Source organism: Diuraphis noxia, unplaced genomic scaffold, assembly GCF_037042655.1.
Source record: "Diuraphis noxia isolate RWA-SAM2 unplaced genomic scaffold, SU_Dnox_SAM2 contig0004, whole genome shotgun sequence".
NCBI lineage: Eukaryota > Metazoa > Arthropoda > Insecta > Hemiptera > Aphididae > Diuraphis > Diuraphis noxia.
In genome coordinates, this window is record NW_028301714.1 from 26963198 (window position 1) to 26989141 (window position 25944).

A 25944-nucleotide genomic window follows, 5' to 3' on the forward strand; every position below is an offset into this window, starting at 1 on the left:
CTGGATAGAAAGAGTTAATTTTTTAATCTTCAATCGGTATCGAAAATTAAATTTTTGATGCAGGTATGACAAAAAAATTGTCTGCTTACCGAAAATTATTTAAGTGAACTTATGCCTTTACACTTTTAAGCTCAAGGAACAAAATCTTATTATTCTGTGAAATAAAACTGTCGTGGGTTTTCAAACAAGTACTTACAAATGTTTGACGTTTAATATCTTGAATTGATAATATGTTATAGTTTTTTCCTTATATTAAACATCATGACGATATGTAAATACTATAATTATAAGAAATATAATTTGATGTTCGATAAAAATATATAACGTCATTTCAGATCGTTGGAGCCGGCGAAAGAATGGATCGTTGATTTTTTGTCGCCAGAAAACATGAAATTTCCAAAAAACGAAACTAAACTGAGCAGGTCTCTGACGTTTAAAGGTACGTTGACAACGACGATAAATCGTTATATCAGCACATTATTGTTCACGACGTATGATGGCATGGCGTATATACATATTTTGTCTTATTATTTATTAATATTTCATTCATTACGAAACTCGAGCGTATAATATATACAACTTGGAAACAATTGTATAAATTCATCGCAGTCTTTCTTCTCTTCTTCCTCCTCCTCCGACGTCTTCATTGTCGTTTCATTTTCTACAACTCTTTTCGCGTCTATCTCATAAACATATAATATATATATTACAATATTATTTCATTTATTCATAACATTATACACACACACACATGCACACCAGTGAACGAGTCTGCCCACCAAAGTCCGTTGATCTTAATGAATCGACGCCGTCTCCTCCTCCTACAGGCAACCGTCCCGCCAGCGCGCGCGTGCCTACGTGTGTGTTGTCATACTTTTTCGTTACGTTAGTTTTTGTTCGTTTAGTCTCCTCGTTCTCTTTTCGTGTGCTTAACGCGTTATGTGTGTTTCTGTCGATAGACTCATCTCCGTGGTCGGCCGTCAGAGGGTCACCCGAACTAAGAGCCTACAGCAGCATGCCACGAGGTAGCGTACCGTGGCCACAGCGAAACGGTGGCAGCGGCGGTGTCGTCGGAGCGGCCATACGCGTTGGACGACCCGCACCAAACGCCGTTAGACCGACGAAGCCGGACGACGGCCCGACGCAACGGCAACCGGCCGTGTATGTCAACACTGTCCACCTGGTGGACACCTGTGGCCACGTCATCGACATGCATACGGTCCCCGAAACGACGGCGGGGACAGCCATCACAGATGTCTCCTCGCTGCAGACGTCAGGCGACGTCGACCATTCCGGCGGTGGCAACGAATCCGAGGACGACCGTCGGAAGCAAGTGACCACCGCTCTGACCGGATGTCTATCCCGAGTACAAGAAGATCTCAAACATATTCCGCCCGGTAAACTGCTCTTAACGTTAATTTATTTTTTGATATTTATGGTTAGCCGGGATTCATTCTGTTTGCTGCGCCGTATTAATGAAGTGCTACATCTACCTGCAAAATGTTAAATTTAGAAATTTTGGTTGCTATACAATTGAAAACTTAAAAACTCGAAATAACGAACGACCCGAGATATTACCATAGAACCCTTAGTCAATGTTTTTTTTTTTTACTTGTATAATAATTCTTCAATTTTTCTTGGATTATATTTTACCAGATTTGCCTATATTAAGCCCCTTAAAAGCATAATATCGTTCCTTACTTATACAATACTAAGTACAAAATAAAAAAAAACTATTTGGGGTCTGGTGTGGCACGGTAGTTGGCTGCATTCTGCAATCACTAACGTGTTCTGAAGTCTAACATCGGCTTTCGTTGCTAGTTCTGGATATTTGACCACTCAGGTTTTTAGTGATGAATCCTCGTCTCATATACACGTGGTTCAAATCAACTGTCTTCTTCCCATGAAAACTGACTAATTACCTCAGATTTTGAAGCCTTAACTCAATAAAAAAAAATACCTGACTTGTTTTCGTGATAAAAAAAATATTATAAAAAACCTATTTGTGAAAAAAAAAAGACTTAAAACGTTAATCTTTATGATCTGTATTGCTCTCGTAAGTACTTGGCATTATAAAAATTATATACCATATTAAGGCGTTATAAATAGGCAACTTAATGTGGGATATAGCCATATATATAATATAAAGCCATTTTTGTCTTTAATTTTGTTACAATAATTTTATTATTATACTTCATTATGAAATAAATGCATTAAGATACATATGATAAGTGTATTACAAGCTGGGAAAAAATTTCAATTATGGCTCTATAAACATATTAATATAATGTACAAAAAAATTTTTTAATACCTAACAACTTTATTTTTATTCTTATAGTTTTTAGTGTTAACTGCGTTAAAAAATAACAATCAAAAGCATAACAAATATTTTCTAATGGTATATTGAATATACTATATTCAATTATTACCAAATACTATTTAGATGTATTGACAAACGGGGTTGGTAAATTGAGTCCCGGGGAAAAATAAGTAGTAGGTAATTTGAGTCCCAGGGAAAAACGATTTATATGCATTTAAAATTTGAAAATGTGCACTATAAATTTTTTATTTGTTGACATTCATTGACTGTATGTATATGATTTTGAAAATAGCAACATGCATTTTTATTAATTATATAATTATTTTTTATGCAATAAAAATGCATGTTGCTATTTTCAAAATTATATACATGCAGTCAATGAATGTCAACAAATTACAAATAAAAATTTTATAGTGCACATTTTCAAATTTTAAATGCATATAAATCGTTTTTCCCTGGGACTCAAATTACCTACTACTTATTTTTCCCCGGGACTCAATTTACCGCTTTCAAAATGTACCAAACTTATCTCGGACTTAATTTACCTAGCCCCTTGACTAAAACAGTTAAAAAACAACGTATCTTCCAGCCAAATTATGTAAATAAATACACTTCACTATAATAAAACAATAAATTATTAAAATAACTTATAGTTAAATGCAAAATATAACCTAATTCAACTTAATTCAATTTCTTCTATAAAGTAATGATAAACAACTGAAAGCTTTCGACTTTAACTCAGATTTTATTACAAACAATCAAAAACTTAATATGTGGAAATAAATGGAAAAAATTATCACAATGATAATCGTTAAATATCATGAATGTGTAATTTAACAGTTAGGTATTGTTTTCGAAACATCAGCATTTTGCTGTTGACCGTTTTTTTATGAGTTCAGTTTTGGCAATATTCTAAAATATTATCAAATATGAACATTGTTTCATAATATTAAAACGTGATGTTTATTTAAAAATTATTTAACAATATTGTTCCCGTGTTAATTATGCCATTTTATTTAAAAATTGTAATTTATTAATAATTTTGCGCAACACAATATAATGTAGTAAGGATGTCAACTTGATGAAAAAATAATATTCACTAAAAATACTAATTATTTTAAATAGCTAATAATAAGTTTTTAGTAAAATGATAATAAATCATATGCATTTTATATTAAAAAATATTGTTTAAGAGTTGTTCTATGTATTTAATATACATATTTATATTGAATATATTATTTATATAAGATGATATAACAAACAAAAAAAGCTACTGCTTACTATTAAAATAACTATAAGAACTACTAATATAGTAATATCTTAACTTTATTTTGTAAAGTATTTTTTTTAGGTGAACTACGCCTGAAGTGTATCCGATACGCATTTAAATGCGCATGGATGTCCACAAGGTGGCATAACCACGTACTTAACCAAAAACCGATAACGTTTCTGTTCAGTATAGGTTTTCTACTTCTCTCCCACACGATGCTCTCAACCATTGGTGTGTGAGGTGGTTAACCTTGCAGCCACTTCTTTCGGCAATCCATCTATTGTGCTTACCGGCCTATTGCCATTGTTATGCATTCATTTGTCACACCCAGGGTTGCCAAGTTTTCCGTGCAATGTGTTTTGTGTCAGTTGTGTATTGTACCTGTGTGAGTGTACACGGACTCCTTATTGTTATCCAAAACATTTATTGTTATCTAACGTCAGCGGTGGACAATGATGTCACATTAAAATAATATGTAACATTGTGTTGTGTTATATTCTTACTTTTATTAAAACGACAAGTATAGAACGTATACCTATAAAAACATGATATTACATTTAGTACTTTTTTATTCTGATGACCTGATACGTTCGTATAAATCGTATAATATAATATTATAATGATATTAAATAAAAAGATATTGATCCATATTCTTCAACCGGTAACTTAATGTTTCATTATGTTTTACATACAAAAATAATCTCTCTGTCGGTTTAGATTATTAATGTTGAAACTTAACCTTCTAACCATCGTGTTGGATAAACATTTTCAAGCTGAATTTTTTTATATACGCAATGGTTTTATTTATTTAATAAGTATATTATATTAAATATTATTTAGAATGTATTTTTCTTAATTCTAATATAATTTTTTTTTTTTAGATTTAACAAACAAAATAAAGAAATTTAAATGTTGAAAAAAACTCTGGTTGACTCATTATGTTAGATATATATGTCAGATATACGATATAGCATGATAGATGCGTTATCTTTGGAAAGTTATAACGACGTTTGTAATTAAGTTTTTTTACCCTTCGCGACCAATAGAAAATGTATATAATTTGTATTTCAAAATAATTCTCAGTTATATTAATCGCGTCATTAATTAATGACTAAATTAACATTCTCCGACAACTTTTCATCATTACTTTTTCAAAATTAAAATCTGCAGAAAGTTAGTATATACAAGTAATTGTGTATAGAATAATTTCATCTAATAGGAGTTCAATTATTTAGAACATAAACGAATTTACTACTGAAATTATCATTGACACTTTATCAGGTCTCTGTAGATATGATAAGTAAATAACTTTCGATTCGCTTACCAATTAAACATATGGTTCTATAATCACTAAAATACCCTGTACAGTGTACCTATTTATTATATATGCTTATACAATTATATATATATTATATTATATGAAATCCCCACACAAATTTATGCAAATTAAATATAATTACCCAGGTACATATTTAATTGTGTTTTTATAAAAACTTTCTTTTGAAATTAGTATTATTAGGTATAATACACATTAAGTAATAATACATTATGATTTAAATATATTATAAGAATTAATTTTCTTGGATTATATACATTTTCAAATTGTATTTACGCAAGTCGTGGGAACATTGCAATGTTTAATGGACGATGACGATGAGTATTTTATTTTGCTTTCGATTTCGTTTTCAAAAATACTGTTTTTTCAATTCAAGTTTGTTAATACAATATTTATGAAAAACATAAACTTAAAAATAAATAGCCATAAGTGTTATTCTATATAATTCATTTATACTTCAAAGTAATTAGGTAATCTAACTCAAGGCAAATTCAGCTTAATCATTTATACTTTTCTGGTAATATGTTTTATATTATGTTTTATTTTTTTACACAATATAGTTATTTATAAATATTTAAAATATTTGTGTACACGTTTTTATACCTAGGTAACTATTGTCAAAACAAATATTTATTATTATTTATTTTCCTGCGTGCAATCGACAATACAGTGGTCTAGTTTATTCATATAAATTGTACCATTTGGCTCATATGTTTTATTTCAAACCCATGTCACATATTATATAATTATTGTAAGATAATATACATATTAGTATAATATTTATCTCATTTCCAAAACTCGTAAACTATATTTGAAAATCGTTCATTATTTTAATATTGTGCGACGACGTTGTCAATAAACGTGACCTATTAGGGTCGTTTGATCACGAATTTTCCATATTTTATTAGATTAAAACAACAAAGATAATTAGATAAATTAACATATATATATAGATGATTTCGTAAACAATCGAAAATAAGACTAAATGGACATTCCCTACATTGCCATATAGTCCTTGATTCTTGCGCGTTTTTTGTTAGACACACAAAAAAAAACAAAAACATGATACATTTGTTAATTACTCTCATTAATCATTATTATTTAACCGTTTAATTAAATTATAGGTTTAATCACTCAACTTATACTACGAATACGTCGTAGTCGTGTTAAGTATTCGGAATACTTTAATGTAACCGAAGCTACCTAATATACAAATCATATACACTATAAGTCTATAACGTTCAAATAAAATATCATAATTTCATATTATTAATGTGTACCTACTGAGCATTTATTATGTAAATTAAATCTCGTATAACTATGGGCATATTATATTTATGAGCTTTACTTATATATAGTGGTTTCGTTAACATTGCAGATGCCGTAAAAATCAAATAACATATAAATAAAAATAAAAAATGTCGTTTCCAAAACTTTTATTAGTTCCTACCTCTTATTAAATATGCAATATGGTGCGGAAAGGTGTCTATTGTTCTCGGATTTCCTGTCGATAAACGGTGTTATCGGATTTCTTAACTCTGCTGAACAACAACTAATAAATGCGTGTGTGTGGTCTTTGATGCAGTATAATATGCATAATATAGTGTGCTTTGAGAGTTATAACTGTTCTAAAATATGCGGCATGCGCATAATTATAGTATGGGTCTTGTCGTCATGACGACACAAAATGTCATTTTCCCACTGAACGGTTTTTTTTTAATGATGTTATACACATAAACATCAGCTAAGGATTGAGAATACCTACTAAATGTATGTATCACATCAATGTTTTCTCATTTTTTAATTTAATTAAAAAATATGATTGGACGAAATGAATTAATTAAACTGTATGCACAATTTCAAAGCCATAGGAAAACTGAATATTATTAACCTATTGAATGCCAACAGCTAAAACTAAAGTAATTAGAATTTTATTGCACGCGTTGTTTAAATATTGATTGTAGGTGTTATAAGAAAAAATTAATTGATATATTGAGTTTTATTCTTATATAATGACGTGCATTTTATCGATTAGTGCAGAATATTACTCATTTACAAATAATTGTAATTGTTCTTTTTATCTACCTACTAAAAGCTCTGAAAAAAAATTATTCATTATTCTTATTACTGTCATAATACTTCTTTAAGTTTATTTCTGAACGATATTCCACTTCTAGATGATTAATATATACGTTGATTAAAGTGATTTTAAAAGTAATTTTGTATAGTTTCTTAATTAAGTTACAACTTATAACATACACGTGACATTTTATAATTTTTAGTCACCGTTATTATATTTAGGTTAGGTTTTTATTACTACACAAATTTACTAGTAGTTTATTTATTTTAAAAACAATAATTCGTGAACATTATTTTTCACTATTCAATTAACAGAAAAAGTGCCCATATTTTAGCAACCTTTCTTTAACAACAAGTAACATAATATTATTATGAGATTACAGACTACCGTTCGATCATGTTTGTTTTTACAAAATCTGTTTAAATATAATTGAAATGCATGTCTTTCTTACAAAATCATCGATCATGTTTAAAAAGTAATTATCCTTTTCAAATAAAACAAATATAATATTCTGATTAATTACAAACATTTTGTTTTAATATCAAAATTATATTTCTTATAAGTTATAACTCAAATTATGACTATATAAATAATGATGATGAAATTAATTAAACACTGTAATTAACTATCCAATATTAATAATACTAGGTACCTATTTTATTTATTATGAAATAACGCTTCAATATTTTGCTTATGCTAAATTTGTTTGTAGGTTAATTAAAAATGTTATGTTAAACTACATTTTGGTTTTTGTTAAATCATTGTAGTTATATTAACCTATTATAAGAAAAATGAATCAAGAAGTGTATTAATTAGATTTTATCATTGACAAATTAATTAACTTTTGGTCAATCTTATTTTTTATTAATGACATGATTTTATTTTTCAATATTCATTGATTAGAAAATAAAATAAATATTTGTACAATCGTGTGACTACTCTTCTATATCTTTGAGTAATTTTGAATTTATATTATTATTATTATTATTATTTAGACTTGGCAAAAAGTAATAGTCATAACAAAATAAAAATAAATTAATCCTTAGATAGTTTTGAACTGATGTTTTGTAAGATTGTAAGATAATCGCTGAATGATAATAGGTATATGATTTTTTTTTTTTTAATTTTCAGGAGTGACTCCACCACGAAGTCGGCGTTTTCTCCGCCGGGACCCTTTCCTGCACGATGACATCATCGGTGGTAATCGGACCAAAGAGGACTATCGGTTAGTCTTCCTGAATGGGGCCGATTGGTCATCTGACGACGGTGGCTGTGGCCGTCAAACGTCGTCCAGCCTGTCGGCTGATGACGATTGTGACTGGGACTATTTCATGGCCGGTCTAGACGACGACAACGAACAGACGCGACCGCTGGAACAAACGCAGCAACAACAACAACAACGGCAGTCGGCAGGTGGCGCAGGTACCGGTAACGGCGACCAGTTAACCGGCTGTAGTGATGGTAGCAGTGGTGGCAGTAAACCGAGCGAGACCGACGCGCGCGCAACAACGTCGACGACTACGTTCGTTCCGGTCGTGTTGCCGTTCCCCGTGTTCGTGCCAGTGCCGATCGTGATATCGCCGGAGCGCGCGCAATACACGCTAACCACCGCATTCGCTAACGTTTTGACTGAATATTTCCGCGAACGGGATGTCTTCAGTGGTGCAGAGGTGAGAAATGTGAACGAAAAAAGGGGCGCCGGTGGTGTCGTCGCGGAAATGCCGGAACCCCCTGCGGCCGCCGTCGACGAAGGCGGTGGTGCCGTACTTACCATGTACGCGGCCCGCGCGTCGACCCTCGACGCAAAATCGTCATCGTTACCAGTCGCATCGTGCGGAGATGACGACCGCGATGGCGAGGTCGGTTATTATTCGTCATCTTCGTCACCATCTCCGTCGCCGTCAGACGACTCGGACGATTCAGACGCGCAGAACGTTGCCATGTCGTACGACGTCAATGACAGCCCGGACGATGACGACGATGAAGATGAAGATGACGGGTGCAACGTGAAGCTGTCCAGCATTTTGGATTCAGCGGCCGCCGCGGCGGTTAAGTCTGCCGCTGGAAACAGTAGTGCTTCTGATGAGTTTTCCGGCACTGAGTCCATGGAACAAATATCCGTTGACGAATCTTCCGCTGGCGCCGGCCTGAGTGGCAAGTTTACCAGTCTGATAATGATAACACGGGACGACAAACCGGCTGTCAATGTGGTAACCAGTGATACTACAAAAATAATGCCCACAGTCATCCAAGACGAAGGTTTCAAACTCACACTGGACACGTCCGAACCAGCTGATGACAGTGAAGTGAAAGTCGTGACTGGCGGTGACACGTTGTCGGCTGTCATCGCATTGGAAGAAGGTTTGGCTGATGATGATTCTTGGGTGGAAGACCTGGATAGGGATGATTTCAAAATTGAATCTTCCGAAGGTGAAGAAATGTCATTTGAAGAAGAACCCGAGTTTAGGAGATCGGCATTGGACTTTACTTTGCACACCATCGTCGAAGAGAGCTGCGAAGAAAGTGAAGTAGAGTCGGACAGGAACAACCAAACAGAATTGGAAAAATATTTTTTCTTTGGTCTCTGTGATAAAGATCAAGACACTGGTAGAAATACTGATGCGTTTTCTGAAACAAGTTCTATCATAAGCGAAGGACTTGAGTCTTTGGACAGCATCGAGCCACAACCAGTAGTATCAGAAATGGCTGGATCTAGACTAGAACGATATTTCTTAAGTGAGTTTATGGGCTTCAATCGACCAGACTCGGATGGTAGTGTTGGTAGCGACAGTCCAGAACACAGCCCTGAGCAACGGAGAAAGAGATTGGTTAGAGCTAGAGGAACTGGACGTCAACATTCGTCGCTAGATAATCTTACAGAATCCGAACAACAGGTAGAAATACAATTGGAATACGAAGAATCATCTACAAGCTCGGATTCAAACGACGAATCTATATCATTTGAAAAAAATGACGGTCAATTTGATACTGTTAAACGGGGCAAAAAGAAGAAAAGGTCGGTTGTTACTGCTCCTCCTTTGGAAGCATTAGAAATCGAAGAAAACGTAGAAACTATCAATATTGGAGACGACGTGCAAGATAAAAACCCAGAGAGTGCTGAAGTCCTAGAAGAAAAAGTCACAGTTCCGATAACGGAAAGCAATCAAAAACCAAATGGCGCAGATGGACTGACCAGAACTGACAGCTTTAATAATTGGAGTTCGGACGAAGAAACGAATCTAATGATGTCTAAAATGAGGGCGTTTTTCAAGACTATGTTGGCTAACCAACCAAAACCGGAAGTTCCTGGAGAAAAGAGCAAGCCCCCCCAATTAGTAAAATTTGAGTCTGAATTGACAAGATTAATGAAAACCGTTCCGGGAATTAGAGACGAACAGGTGAAAGAAATCGTCGAATACTTAAGTAGCGAGGACACGTGGAGCGATTCTTACGATTCGTCTGATTACACAAGTTCTGATTTGGAGACCGGATCTAGACTACAGGACGAAAACAGAGACACAGCGTTTGTCTATCAGAAACTCATGGCTTCACTACGAAAGATCGATGTTCCAAGTTCTGATTCGTCAACTTCCAGGAACTCGCCACCACTCGTCACTAAAGTTATGCAACATATCGGAAGCCGGCTCGTAGCGCTGATGCACGCGGTTTCCGAAAATCCCGGTACGCCACGGGCATCCCGGTATAATAGACGATCTCATCACCATCACAAAACGTCAATCATTTCTACTACCACGGAAGAAGAGGATGAGGGTGACGATGAACAGTTTGATAGCCCGCTGCCCAGGTCCAAGTCACACGATCCGTTATTAGAAGAGGCTAGGCAAGAGGCCAGCGACAACGAAAGGTTCAGTTGGCGGGGCAGTTTCGAGTCAACGCTTATGATGTCGGACTCACGAACCCGGTTAACGTCGAGCGGTGAGAGTTGCGTAACGCTCGCGGCTAAAAGACGGTCTGCCGGTGACCTCTTGATAAAGAGTGCTAACAGTAGCCGGGAACAGTTGGATCGTGTGCGATCGTGTGGAAGTATCGGCGGCAGCGTCGAGGACCGAATCTGGAGGAACGGAAGGAGAAGGGGTAGTGTGCCTGATAGTGGTGATTCCGGTGGTGACAGCGACGACGGCGTGGCGGCCACCGGTCCCAAATCAACCACGTTGCCCAGGAGTCTGCAACAGCAGGCCATCACATCGTCATCGAATACAAACTCATTACCCCGGCTGCCTACAACCGCAACCACCACACCCGTGTCGTCTCCGAGTCCGTTAACTGGTATATACAAGGCGCATAGCGTACACCAGTTTAACGTAAAGTCAGCCAGGTACAGGCCTCCAGGATACAAGAATGTGGCTTCACCGCCACGGAGAGAGTATAACCGCAGGAGGATCGCGCAACATCCGGGACAACAGCAATCTACGTCAACGTCTCCATCCCCGTCATCGTCGTCGATGGCCAACTATAATTTGCAGTCGCCGCCGATTGGTAAGTCGCTCATAATAATATTATAATTATAAAATTTTTATTATATGCTAGCTACAGGTCTTAAGTGTTAATTGTTCAAACCTTGTTGTCAAGCCTTGGCATGATGTAACTTTCTTCTCAAATGTCATAGAGTTAAAACACATAGTAAAATGTAAATGTGTACTAATATATATTTTATTATGACATAACTCGCTTAGTTTTGTTGGTAGTTTGTTGGGCCCCTTAAAAATAATTACATCCTTAGTTTCACCTATGCATATTTGGTAGGTATTGTATAGAACTCAAAGGCAATCGTCATGCGAATTAGTGTTTTTGATTTGCATGGACAGTAGGTAGCGTATATAGGTAATAGGTATGTGCTTGTATAATACATTTCTGCGTTAATTTGATGTTGCGACCGAAGTACTCTCAACTCGTTTCGTCACAGTTTAGAGAGCACATCTGCACACTTTAAGACGTGCGTACGTGACCTCAATGTCGTCGTTTGACCGAAACATGGTAATAGTCTGTTGCGCGACCAGTAGAAGATAAATATTATACACTATGTACACTATAAGAAAAAAATAAGTATAACAGTGGTACATTATGGAATGAGCTAGCTCATAGCTCGGGGTTCTTGCAGCGGCTGTCAATTACGGTACTTGAGCGGCAGGTTAAATGTGTATGCACATCTTCTCTGTCTTAACGCGTTCCCGTTCAACCACGACAGAAATTACGACAACATCCACTAGGGCGTATGCAAAGGTTACACTGCTGTGCAGCAAATTGTATGCAAAATAAACGTAATAGATATTCACACCATTACTTTTTTTGGTGATATATCATTATTAGGCCTTAGATGTCAAATATAATACGAGCCACTGTTAATATTTTTTTTTTTTTTATTATTTAGAAAAATAATATCAACAATAAATTATAATATTATAATTATATTTGACTTTAACTTTTAATAATTATTTTAAGTCATAACTCATAATATTTTTTAACTTATAATATTTATGCATATAACTATACTGATTGATATAAAGTATATTTTAAAATTAAAAAATTAATTAGATAAATATTTATTAAATACAAGTCAATTGAGAGAAAAGTGTCTATAATTTGGTTGTAAAATGGTGAATTGGGTGGTTAAATTGTGATCAATGTCAAACATAAAATATCTCTTTAGAATATTAATTCAATGATACAATTTTTCAACATATTTTCAGATGTGTGGCTTTCAGCGTGACAACCCATTGTCTGTATTCTGTACCCCTAACGCATTCGTTTACAGTGGTACTTCTTCCCCCAAATATAATCCTGAACACTAAATTTGTATTTACTCTAAACCAGAGTTTCCAGTATAGTAGAACACCGTATTATCGTCCGACGTGGAGGGATAATCTGGGCATGGGGCGTGCATTTCTAAGTGACATAAACCAAATGTCTACGTGTTATCTATGTTGTTCTTGCTAGGGAAATATGGAAATTATTTAAAATATATATTTTTTATGTGTATTAATTTTTATTTGTTTGAAAAATATATCCACTGTCGCTTCTATGTATTTAAATTAAATTGTAATCCGCAAATCTATATACATTTGTACAGGACGCTATTTAAAAATAAAAAACGATTTCGTGTTGGGAAATAGACATTATTATAACAGGTAAAATACAATTACTACATATACCTACCACCAATATCGTAAAACCCGCAAACCCGTGAATTTTCAATCTTGTTTATCCGTTTATACAAATTAAGTAGATATTTACGACCTACGCGTTCGTTTCTTGTACCCACCGAGCACACCGCCCGTGGACCATAATCATAATGAATAAAATGTTGTGACTAGCGATTATTTTAAAAATGTATCATACAAAAGTGTGAATTTTAAAACTATCAGTTAATTATTGTCGTTCACCTTTCATAAAAATCAATTTATAACAATTAATTCTTTGTTCTATCGAACAACAACTGAACAACGTGAGTGCTCTGTTTTCCATTATTTAACGAACCTGTTCAAAAAATACACGGGACACTGAAGTTATCTACCACTAACTAGCTTTTATTATTTGAACCGCTGAAAGAATAAAATTAATACGTTTATTGTTTTCTGACCCGTGTTGAAAATATGATCTACATTTTTACACAAAAAGTACATTTTAATAAATTATAATACTACTGTACCTATCCTATATTCAGAAAATTCCTATACCAACGAGTTTTGTATCTAAGTAACTGCAAATTAGCATCATATATTGATAATTTGAAATAATAATATTATGTACCTACAACCTGCCATATAAAATACTCAAGTAATATTCTAATACTGCACTATAAAATACTTATAAAAATTATTTATCCATTACGAATTCAGTTGCAAAAAATGAATCAAATTATGTTACATAACAGATATTTTTTATAATCCATTATGGTTGCTACTTATTGGCTTCTGATACATCACTTATTTTTTAGTCACAATGCCGTTAAACACGATTTTGTTAGATGAAATAATTTTGTAAACAATAGGTAACAATAATTATTATCTGCAGTTTTTATACCTAATTACAAGTCGGTTAAATGATGACTTTCGATCGAATACTGCGGTGGTCAGCAATGTCGATTTTTGCAATGGGAAACATAGGTTAGGTTAGGTCAATTTATTTTCAACCCACATTTCAATACTTGTTTATCTGAAATCGGATTACTACAGTGGCTTATTATTATCACATATTATTATATCATGTTGATGGGACTCGCGAGTTCGCACTTATATAGATTCGCTTTATAATATTATTATTATATTATATTATATTATCTGCAGCCGTACTCTGTAGATATATTATGTGTATTTTGAATATTGACTTTTTTCATTTTTTACCCGTCAAACGTTTCGATCACCAACGACACCATCGACACCATAAACATATTACATTGCTGACTCGTTGATATTATACCAGGTGCTTGTGAATGTTAGGTATACAAGCAATAAGTCAACAGTTGCGTGTGGGTGTGTATGTGCGTACACCAGGTGTAAATACACTCACGCGTTAGTACTGTCCTTTTTTTGTATGTTTCGTTATGACATCATTTTTGTTATTATTTTTCGTGAGGCTTCCCTTGTAGCTATAGTTATGGTGACCCCGTTTGACTAATATTTATATATATATATAACCTATTACTTAATGAAAATCCATTAATAATATATATCTTATATAAATAGTCTAACAAAACAAAAAACGAAATACAAAGGGTCTTTTATAAAAGTATATTATTACTATATACAGGGTGTCCCACAGAGATCTGACATTCTGACAAATGAAATAACTTTTGTTCTAATCAATATTTTTTAAAAATTTATTTTAAATATAATCCATAGACACTTGTGCTACATTTTTTATTTTTTAATACTGAAAATTAAAAACTTAAAAATTGATAAATTTTTTTTTCGAAATATTCAATATAGCCAATTTGTAAATTTGATTTTCAGAAAAATGTATTTGGTAAAAACACTTATTTAAGTCAAAGGCTGATTTTTTTAAATATCAATATTTTCGTTAGGTAAATTATAGTAATTTATAGTTTATGCATCACATATTATAAAAATAAATACAATAAAAAAAATAATTAGCATGCACTTATTTAAAAATGTTCTAATAAAATATTTTTAAAAAACGTTATTATTATTTGAAATTACAAGGTTTCTAACATAAACTAGATCGTAATTTACTTAACGAAAATATTGATATTTAAAAAATTGTAAAAATCAGTCATTTGACTTATATAAGTGTTTTTACTATATACATTTTTCTAAAAATCAGATTTACAAATTGGCTACCTATATTGAATATTTCGAAAAAAAAATTATCATTTTTTAAGTTTTTTAATTTCAGTATTAAAAAATAAAAAATGTATTCTAAAAATGTAGCGCAAGTGTCTATGAATTATATTTAAAAGACATTTTTTTGTAAATATTGATTTGAACAAAAGTTATTTAATTTGTCAGAATGTCAGATCTCTGTGGAACATCCTGTATATATATGAGCATGAGTGATATTAAAAACTATTGATGAGTTTTTTATACAACAAAAAAAACCTACGCTTCTCTAAGTATATATTACCCGTGATGAATTCCCACCATGATATTATTGTATACGTACTAATAAAATTAAAACTTATGAACTTTTGATTGTATACTTTAAGTTTGGTGGTTGTATCTCATATGTATATTAACTAATTTTTTAGGTTTATATTTCGTAGTGATAAACTAATTCGAAAAATATGTTTAGGTTTAAATAAAAAAGTAATTTTATAATAGCATAAACACATAAATGATGTGAGTATGTGTGTGAATTGAACAAATAATAGAACATAATATAGTTGAGGTTCATAAATAATTTTTAATAACGTTTCAAAATTAAAATAACTGTAAAGAGTTGTAAAATATTAGGTATAATAATAATAAAAACAATTTTTAAGCTTTTGTGAATGCGTGTACATAACGTAGTAGGCATTTAATCATTATTAACTACTATACAAAGTTGAATCGAACAAAACAAAAATGTTTAACTGCAAATAGATGCAAAATATTTTTAAAACCAATTGTATACCTATTACATATAATATATATTATATATCATTCGAGGCGTCATTGTACGATTAGGTATTATTAAATTGGGTCATAGCCATAGGATACACAATTTATCAATATAATCAAACTTAGGTTAGTATTCAAGAGGTATACGTTTATTATATTTTCTAGATTCAAAACTATTTAATAATATAATATCACAGTGTACACGTTATCGGACAAACGAGTTTAATTTCAACACTTTCGTTTTATGACGTTAAACCAATAAATTAACGATTAATTTAAGTTGTGTATTTATTTTTGCCTTTTCTAATTCAATAGCTTTATACACAACCAGAAATAAGTATATTCATACCTCTTGATACCTATTCGATCACGACACGTCGACACGTTAACTATACTTCGTACCTATATAGTTATCGTTTTATTAGTTAAAAACCCAAAGGTTGTAATTAAAATGTTACGAACCAATGTTTTCCGGAGTGTCATGTGTTGTTTATTGTATAGATACCTACTTCACAGTTAACACGTCGGTATTTATCATCGATCGCGAGTATGTAGTTTTAAATTTTCAAGGCATAAAATTGTTCTTCGACATATTCACATGTCTATATACATATACATATATAATTGTATACATATATAATTGTATCTGATTTCAGTGTATTATACTATTATATATTATTATAACATTTATCTTTACTCCATTTTTACTTTAAAATATGAATCATAATATATATATATATATATTTATACATTTAATATGTAATCATATATTATATACATTCGATGACATGCAAACAAATCGTTTTAATATTACATACATTTTAGCGCCTTCGATCACAGAAGTTCGTGGAATTTCATGCGATTGAATATACGCTCAACCTTGATTATAGGTATTATACTTGTTAATAATTTGATCAACTCCATACCGAATAGATCTCGAAAAAAATCGTCTGCAGTTAGCAATAAATAAATAAAAAATAATCTATAGTATCACATCACATCGTAGATCAAGTGGAAAATAATAAAGCTAATAGGTGTCTTAACAAAGTGAAAGATCCAGTAGACCAATATACTATCAATCATCTCTGTTTTCAACGGGAACAATAATTCAACAGGAGACCGGATGATAAGACACCGTGACACTTCCATAGTAATTTACCACTTGATTATGTCTCGGTGACTTGTAACGTTATAACTTTATAAGTCATAAGTGTTACATTGTAAACGCATGGCCAGTGAAAAAGAAAAAACTGACGGCGTGCGTCGTATGATAATAATTATAAAAAGCCTCGCTTATGAATTGTTTTCTGTTAATAAAAGAAAAAAAAGGGCTGTAGAGCATGAGACTAAACTAAATAGATAAATTAAATTATATACTACCTATGTTAATAAAAATTCGTTTTACATATCTGTGTAGTGTGTAAACATATTTTTCGCATCTCTGTTTCGTGTTGCAACATTCAAACGAGACAAATCCTAATCATTTTTAATATACGTACATAATTCTTCGAAATGTTTACTCTCCAGTCTCCAGATCACATTTGACTACTGCAGCAGATAAAAACGAATATTATTTGTTTTTATCACTTGATGATAGTACATTTAGTAATAGCAGAAACACTGGTTTAATTACATTCGTACTGTAAGTAAATTGAATTCAAAATTATGTTCGTTTATTTTATCATTATATATACACATATATATAATATAATATCGCTGTTTCTTGTCAAAAACGACTTGAACGACTGTATAGTGTATTATAGTTATTACTTATTATAATAAAAGCGCCAGGCTCGTATATCAGCTTACACCGTTGACATCATACATTTAAGCGTGTTTCAATCGGAAAAATTACAATTTTGACGAAACTATCTGTGTGTGTTCCTCTAGACCTTGGCTTATTCGTATTATTTTTCAAACCACGCTTGTGTTATAGCGGAAATGACCGATCCGTCAACCGTCATCGTTGGAGTATAGAAAATTATTGATCAAATTTATATTATATAGAATTATAGAATATAGCCGTCCGAGGAAAGTCTTATCGCAAATAAATGTCTACGATTTCCATAATATTGGCATATTGATTATCTTTTATTATTTAAATAATTATAGGGCGAATCAAGTTTAAAGATAATGGGTATCAAAACTATTCGCTCAGCTGCTCTGTATTATCGACTGACGTCTTGCTGTGTTTTTATTAAGTATGTACCTAGTAGATATACAGTTCGATCCATACTAATAAAGTATCTATATCGAAGGTCATAATATGATATCTACTGATAAATCTTACACTGACAAGTTCATGAACATACAATTTTACGTCGTTCATATCGTTAAATGTGTAAATGTGAATTTTTATTTTTGTTATTATTATTATTGTTCTGTATTACGTTACATATGAGAAAACTATCCGATAATCGTGTGATATTGATTATGTGGCGCAGATATAATAACTACGACAATCAATATTATAATATCGTCTTACCTATCTATTACGACAAATCGGATAATCGTTGTGGGGTAAATAACACGAAACATCCACTAGCTGAGTGTATGCAAGTTGTGTGGCGATCATATAACTCATTTCTTCCCAATTGATGTTCAACAAATCCTTAATTCATTATATTACATGACGTGTGGTCAATTTGATTGTATACAACAAATTAAAATTTACTCTACTTTGCATATGTCTCATGCAACGTCTGCCAAGAGTATTACTCGCTATTTTTTTTAACCTCAAATAAAACTAAACTAATAACTTTAAGTTTAATAAACTCAAAATATTTTTTAAATCGTCCGTGAAAATTATGGCTTATTTTGTATAACCCTGGACCGATCGTCCCACATGCACGGATATAAATTCGTATTCTCGTTTGGCTAACGCAAGTGCGTAATATAATAGGTACCTACACATTATAACGCTACCTAACACCATAACAGCAAAATCATCTGACATTTTTTTGTCCCCCTAAATTCGTCGATAAAAAGCGTACTTATTTGTGGTTTGATGTCCCATTCAAATCATGACTGAAGGCCTCGGTGCAAAAACCAGATACGTCCATTTTTCATAAATGTTCAGGAAACACAAAAAACTATCTATAAAATTGGGAAATGAACCAAAAATTAAAAACGTGGAGTTATTCTTTTGTAAGATTAATATACATCACTTAAACAAGTTCTCTTTGGATTAAATTTAATATCCATAAAAATATTTATAAAAAACTAAAAAATTAAGATAATTAGATTTTTAATGGTCGCAATAACCAGATACGTCCAATTTTTTTTGGGACGTAGGTATCTGGTTATTGCAACCAACTAATCATACAAAATATTTTACTGTAGTCAATACGTCCACTATTATTATTATGTATGTCAAATAATAATCCTACTATATTTTTAACTAATACAAATATGTATTTTAATGTTATAAAGTTATTTTTTATTTAAATTGTTAATTATTGATTATGCCATAACTCAAGGGAACAATATAGACCATCTATATTATTAAATATACCTCCCTTTAAGTACCTGCAAAATAACAGTACACAATCTATTTCTTTTATAAAATCTGTTATAACTAGCAACACTGGACTAAACATAACAACCAGGAAATAAGAATTAATATTAGAAAAATAAAGTTTTAAAGTTATTTTACAATCACATAAAGTCACTCTAAGTTATAGGTATGTAATACTATTATAAACCATAAACAAAAAATAAATTTTAACAAAAACAAAACTAGCCAATAAGATAATTAAAAATTAATTGATGATTTGACTACTTGTCAATTATAACATTATAATAAATTGTATTAATAAATATTTAATAAACAATACGATTGATCACTCATTTTTATTAAGACGATATTATATCATAAGTATTAATTAATATTTTTTAATAAATAAGAGACTACCTACATTATAACTTTTTCATTTTTGAAATATTTGTAGGTACTGATAATACACCAATGTGAATTTGTATTAAATATTATTTGATTAATTTAATACAGTGATAACATTACAACAATACTTAATGATCACCAAAAAACTGTACCAGAAGACTCCAACAAATAATAAAATATATTAAAATAAAATAAAATACAACTTCATATTTTTATGCTTTGTAAAAAATACAACTCTTTATATCTGGTTATTGCAATCAATGAAAAATCAAAATTTATATGGGAGTGTCGGGCGCAAAAACCGAATACATCCGGAAATATTCGGTTTTTGCGCCTAATGAAAAAAAAAATGGATATAGTATATACTATTTCAATTAATACGTCCGGACGTATCTGGTTATTGCACCCAACAGAAATTTAAAAATCAATTTTTAACCTTTTATTTCAATACTATTCATCGGACATATTCGGTTTTTGCACCCATCGATAGAGATTTTTTTTCTGAACTTTTCTGTAACAAAAAATGATTATTGAAAAATGTGGACGTATCTGGTTTTTGCACCGATAACGTCCGCGTCTAGCTCATTGTTGCACAAAATTGCATGTCCCATTTAAACGCAACTAAAGTGCATTCTTGCGTGTACCAGCTACTTCATCATTAATATTATATCGACTATCGCAATCGAAAATAATCAGCTCTTGCGGTCAGTATAGTACGTGAAAATTTGTCATTCTAAAAACAATAATTGTATTATACGTTTAAATTGATTTTAGAACCCTATATGTACAATGCACGGAATCGTCTCATGCATATTTTCTACATAAAATGGTAATATGCAAGAACAATGATTATTAAACGGACAACCGATGACCTATAAATACTAGCCTATAGTCCATATTGTATATAATAATAAAACACGCGTTTCCCTTTCACTGATTTCGCACATTATTGTGTTAATCTTAATCTGAGATTAAAAGATTGTAATTATATTATAACATAACAATTACATGTATATATACGACGAAAATATACACGATTAGAAAGGATATGACCAGGATGTATGCGTCGATCCACGTTCTGTCCGTATACATATTATATTATACAGTGAAATTTGTTCATCCGAGCTGGATATTATTTTAATATTATATTTTCGTTGTTTAAATGTACTACTTACAGGCTACAGCCGACGTGTTCGCAATTGGCAATAATATTATACTGTACAAAGTATAAGAACCGCAAAAGAAGACATATATGCACGCATAGACGTTCGGCAGCTGGTATTCGAACGATTTATTTTTTTCCCAATGTCCAGATAATGATGTATACAACTATACCGCCGCTATGCAAGGTTGACTGCTTGATAATAATTATGTAAAGTATATTATCGTTTAAAACCCACGATCGTGAGACGTGGTGGGCGCGCTGGACAGAAAAACAAAATTATGCAAGTATTACATGTACCTACTTTATATTATGATATATACACTACAGCGCTTTAAAATGTAAACAAAAAGCGAATATAACCATCGAAAAAAGTCATTGGTCCGATGAAAAACAAGAAACCCAACTGATTAGATGTCTGACTCGTTATTTTGTTTGTGAAGTTTCGGGCGCGTCTTATATATTCACTTGTCGCTAATGACAAGGATTGAAGGATATCAATTTAAATAAGTATTATGGGCGGTGCGTAGCGAAAAAAAACTTATTCTAACGTTTTGAAAACTCGTCGAATTATATGTTGATACCCTCATGATAGTCTATATAATATAATGTGAACAATATCGGTTCTTGCGTGGTCAGTGTGGTCATAATTATTTCTTGCACTAATAAATATACAGACATGTAGTAACTCCAGTAATATGATAGAGTTAATATCTGATGTTTTTTTTTTTTTTTAACAAAGAGACATAATATGCTTTATCCGATTAATATGTGAAAAGGATATGAAAAATGTTGTTTATTTTTTAGCTTTTTATGAGACGCGTCTTTTTTTTATTCTGCCATAATATAATAACTGTAGACGGTTATATATAAACGAGTTTCCATTGGTACTTCGAAAGATGTACACATTTTAGTCATATCACCTATATGATTAAACGTACACATAATAATCGTATACAATAACGATGTCCCGTGTCGTTATACTGTATCAGGTAGACGTCACACAAAACGGCGATATGTGCATTCCGGAACTAGAGTAATATTCTAATTACACGGTTACAACACCACCATGCATACAATGCATGCATACAAATAGTACGTCCCCCCTGTAACATACATGTATACCACTGCACGCAGATAGATAGACGGACGTTACACACATGACATTTATTGTTAAATTTAGAATTGCTGATTTACATTTTACTCAGATTTAGGACCCGAGTTGGAGTAGTTTAAGAGGTTGTGATGACCCGTCACTCATTAAAACACATATTCAGTCAACACTCGGCAGGCTGTCAAATCATTAAAATAAAATAATAATTTAATAAAATAAAATCGTTAAAAAGAGAAAGAATACATGTATAATAATTAGTAATTAATATGTGAAAAATATGTTCTATTTTAAGCTCAGTACATCAATGTAATTAATTTTTAGCCGTGTCTTCGCTACTACCAATATTTAATGAACAATGTGCAACGTACGAATTATTATTGCTTTATATACCTACTGGCTAAATAAAATTATTTTTTGAATCCCAGATACCCAACGGTTGCCGTTATCTCCCGAATAATTCTAGTTTAGCTCTCAAGTGAATTTTTCCAAACATTTTCTTCCTCCAAAATTTGTGTCTGAGATATCTGTAGTGTACACATTTATAATATGAATAAAAAAATTGAAAAATTTAGGAAATAAAAATATATTATGGTACTAAGTAAAATTCATTATAGTCTTAAGATACCACAGATAACCCTTTTAGTGCGGCACAAATGAATTTCCAGCTATAAATTCAAACACATAAAATAATATTTATTTTTTGTAACTCTAAAATTGTAAGCAATAGTTATTATGATAGTATGATAACCATTGGCCATTATCCATTTAAAATCAAAATAGATAGAGTATTGTGTTCAGTAGCGGATCTGAAGATCATTTGAAAAAGTGGCGAATTGGTATCATAGATTGGTAAGAACTAACAAAGACGTAACTGCAGAATACACATTTCTGATTTTCATATTAAAAATAAATATATCTTTTTTGTATCATTTATTTATAAGTTTGAAATTAAAGTTATGACTTATGAATTTCATATTCATTTTATCATACGACGCTATAATTCAAGTAAAAAAAAAGCCCTAGAGAGCGGTATTCGCCACTTCGCCCTCCTCCCAAATCCGCCACTGATTGTATTGTAGTCTTGTAGAAACAAAAACTTGATATTTTGAACATAGCAGGAAAACTTTTTTAAAATGCATGAATTGAAGTCGTCTGCGGTTTCATTTACCTCGACTCTAAAAATATTACGTAACACTGGCCCTCAGACTTCAGAGTAGAGCTGCAGTCGTCCGAAAACCTTTGTCAAAAAACGATCTACATGATGCCATGACGTGTTATACTGTTATGTATTATTATTATACACAATTGACCGCCAACGTGTACTGTAGATGATTACTCGACAAAGGTAAATGCACGTGTTCGTGTTCTTTAGCGTCTCCTAAACAATTAAACTTACCTACAAATATTTAATTATTGAAACCACCCCTCTCAGTCTCTCTCCTATAAGTTTCGTTGTATATTTATCAAATTAAAACTCTTATAAATAGGTATAATATTTATATACATAAAATATTAACGCTTTTAAGTACAATCGAAAGTCACACAATTTAAATAAATGCTATTAGACAACCGGTGGAAGGGACTTAATTTATTCTTATTATCGTATTCCTTACAAGATTTAAGTGAAATCAGAATTTTTCCCACTGATATAACATTGTATTATAATATTACGTATATAGTGTGCTTTTTAGAAAATCAATTGAGTTTAGAATGGTCTTTATTTGATATTATATTGAATGAGTTTCGACTTTAATTATATTTAGTTTTACTTTTAATAACTATACATCATAATATAGTCTATAGGTATGCATAATATATGAATTTACATATTATTTTATTATTATAAACCGTCATTTACGTTCGATAATCAAACCTTTTTTATCGTTCATAAATTTATTGATAACTATTTTGCTTCATTATGGAACATAGCTAGTAGTTAGTCATACTCATTTACGTATAATTTTTTTTTCTTTTGTACATCAGATATACACAGATAACTATTTTGCTTCATTATGGAACATAGCTAGTAGTTAGTTATACTCGTTTACGTATAATTTTTTTTCTTTTGTACATCAGATATTTACAGTTACGCATCATTTTTGGCATCAAATGTTTTTGTAATAATATCCATGCGTTTCATGTTTGAAACGCTGTAGTGCGCGATTTCAATGATCAGTTATCATACTCAACCTAAATTCTCATTGTAACGTTATAAGCAGTCTTACAGTTTAATAATATGAATACGGTTAATGTTATTGTATAAGATCAAGGGCAATATATTATTACAAATTTGTATGCATTATCAAAAACACTGAATTTTATATTTTTTATACTTTAACGTAAAAAACCACAACAGATTTTTGTTTTGCTTTGTCTTTACTCGTTAATCGTTATAACTAATTATGGCGATTATTACTTTACCGTATTATTCTCAATTTAAACAAAAGTACGTACCTTACACGTAAATATTTTTTTGAATAGTATTCATTATATTAGTGACTTTCCGTTACACAGTATTAAAAATCAACCTATTATGTGGTTTTAATTACAATCAGAATCGTTTCAAAAAAAATATTTGTAAACAAACAACGTTTTAATAATATCAAACTTGTTTTACTCCATGTTCTTCTAAAATTGGTTTTGTAAACATAAACTAACAGTATTTCAAAATTTGAATTATTTTGAATCTTTTCTATGTAAATTATACTCTTGAATTTTATAAAGACCAATCTAAGAAATTACAGAAGATTCATTTTTATAAAGTTAAGATTTTTTAAGATAATTACCGAGTCACTAACAGTTTATTTATTGAATCGAATTTACTAATTAATATTTGAAATTTAAAAACCCTCTAACGGCTCTAACACAAAACTATTAAAATCAGGTGGTCCTTTCTTTAATTGAACTTTTAAAGGTTGATTATGTTAAAATTTTAAATTAAAAAAAGAGTTAATATAGAAAACAATGCTTTTGAATTATTCATAAATGTTGCACTATATTAAAATGGTATATAATGAGTAGGCACATACACGGCTATATATTTCATAAAAAAGACAATATTATATTATTTTCATATGAGTTGGGACCTGTTGTTTTCATAGGTTTATAATTATTATTCTTTCCATAGTTGAAATCGTAAACATTTTAAACCTTATGAGTTGATTTCGTAGTTTGCCGAGAAAGAAAAAGTATTAACGACAAATAAATGCAAATAACATTTCAATTTGTTCATTATAATTATTTTAAGCTACGCATATTTAATATATTGTTTGTTTATTATATATTATGTTAATCGAATATAATTACCTATCAATTTTATTATAATAAGTAGCTCAAATTTTAAACATTTAATCACTTATGTCAATGATTTTCTTCACACATTCAGAACGATATTTGTGGTAAAAACACCTTACAATGTATAATAATAGTATATGTACGTACTAACAGTACCTATATAGTTAATACGAAGTACCTATACTGGCTATACTTATATTTAATGTGTATATAATAATGCGCTATCACCGCGTTTGAACATCATTTTAACTTTAAAACATTTGTATACCTGCAGGTGTGGCTGAAATTTTTATAGCTTTCGTTGTCCCCATCATGATTACAAAACGGTACACGCTTGTAACTAGAAACGGACATAAAGTATTATAATATCATAATACAATAATGTTTTTC

General features: G+C 31.3%; 1 protein-coding gene across 1 annotated transcript in view; it reads left to right on the forward strand.

Annotated features, from left to right (window-relative positions):
* The window catches only part of btsz (bitesize), a 72380-nt gene that overhangs the window by 27312 nt on the left and 19124 nt on the right, over positions 1-25944 (forward strand). Inside the window, exons 3-5 of the mRNA XM_089226180.1 lie at positions 336-439; positions 960-1397; positions 8138-11503. Coding sequence (XP_089082306.1) covers positions 336-439; positions 960-1397; positions 8138-11503 — 3908 coding nt within the window. The remainder of the gene's footprint in view (positions 1-335; positions 440-959; positions 1398-8137; positions 11504-25944) is intronic.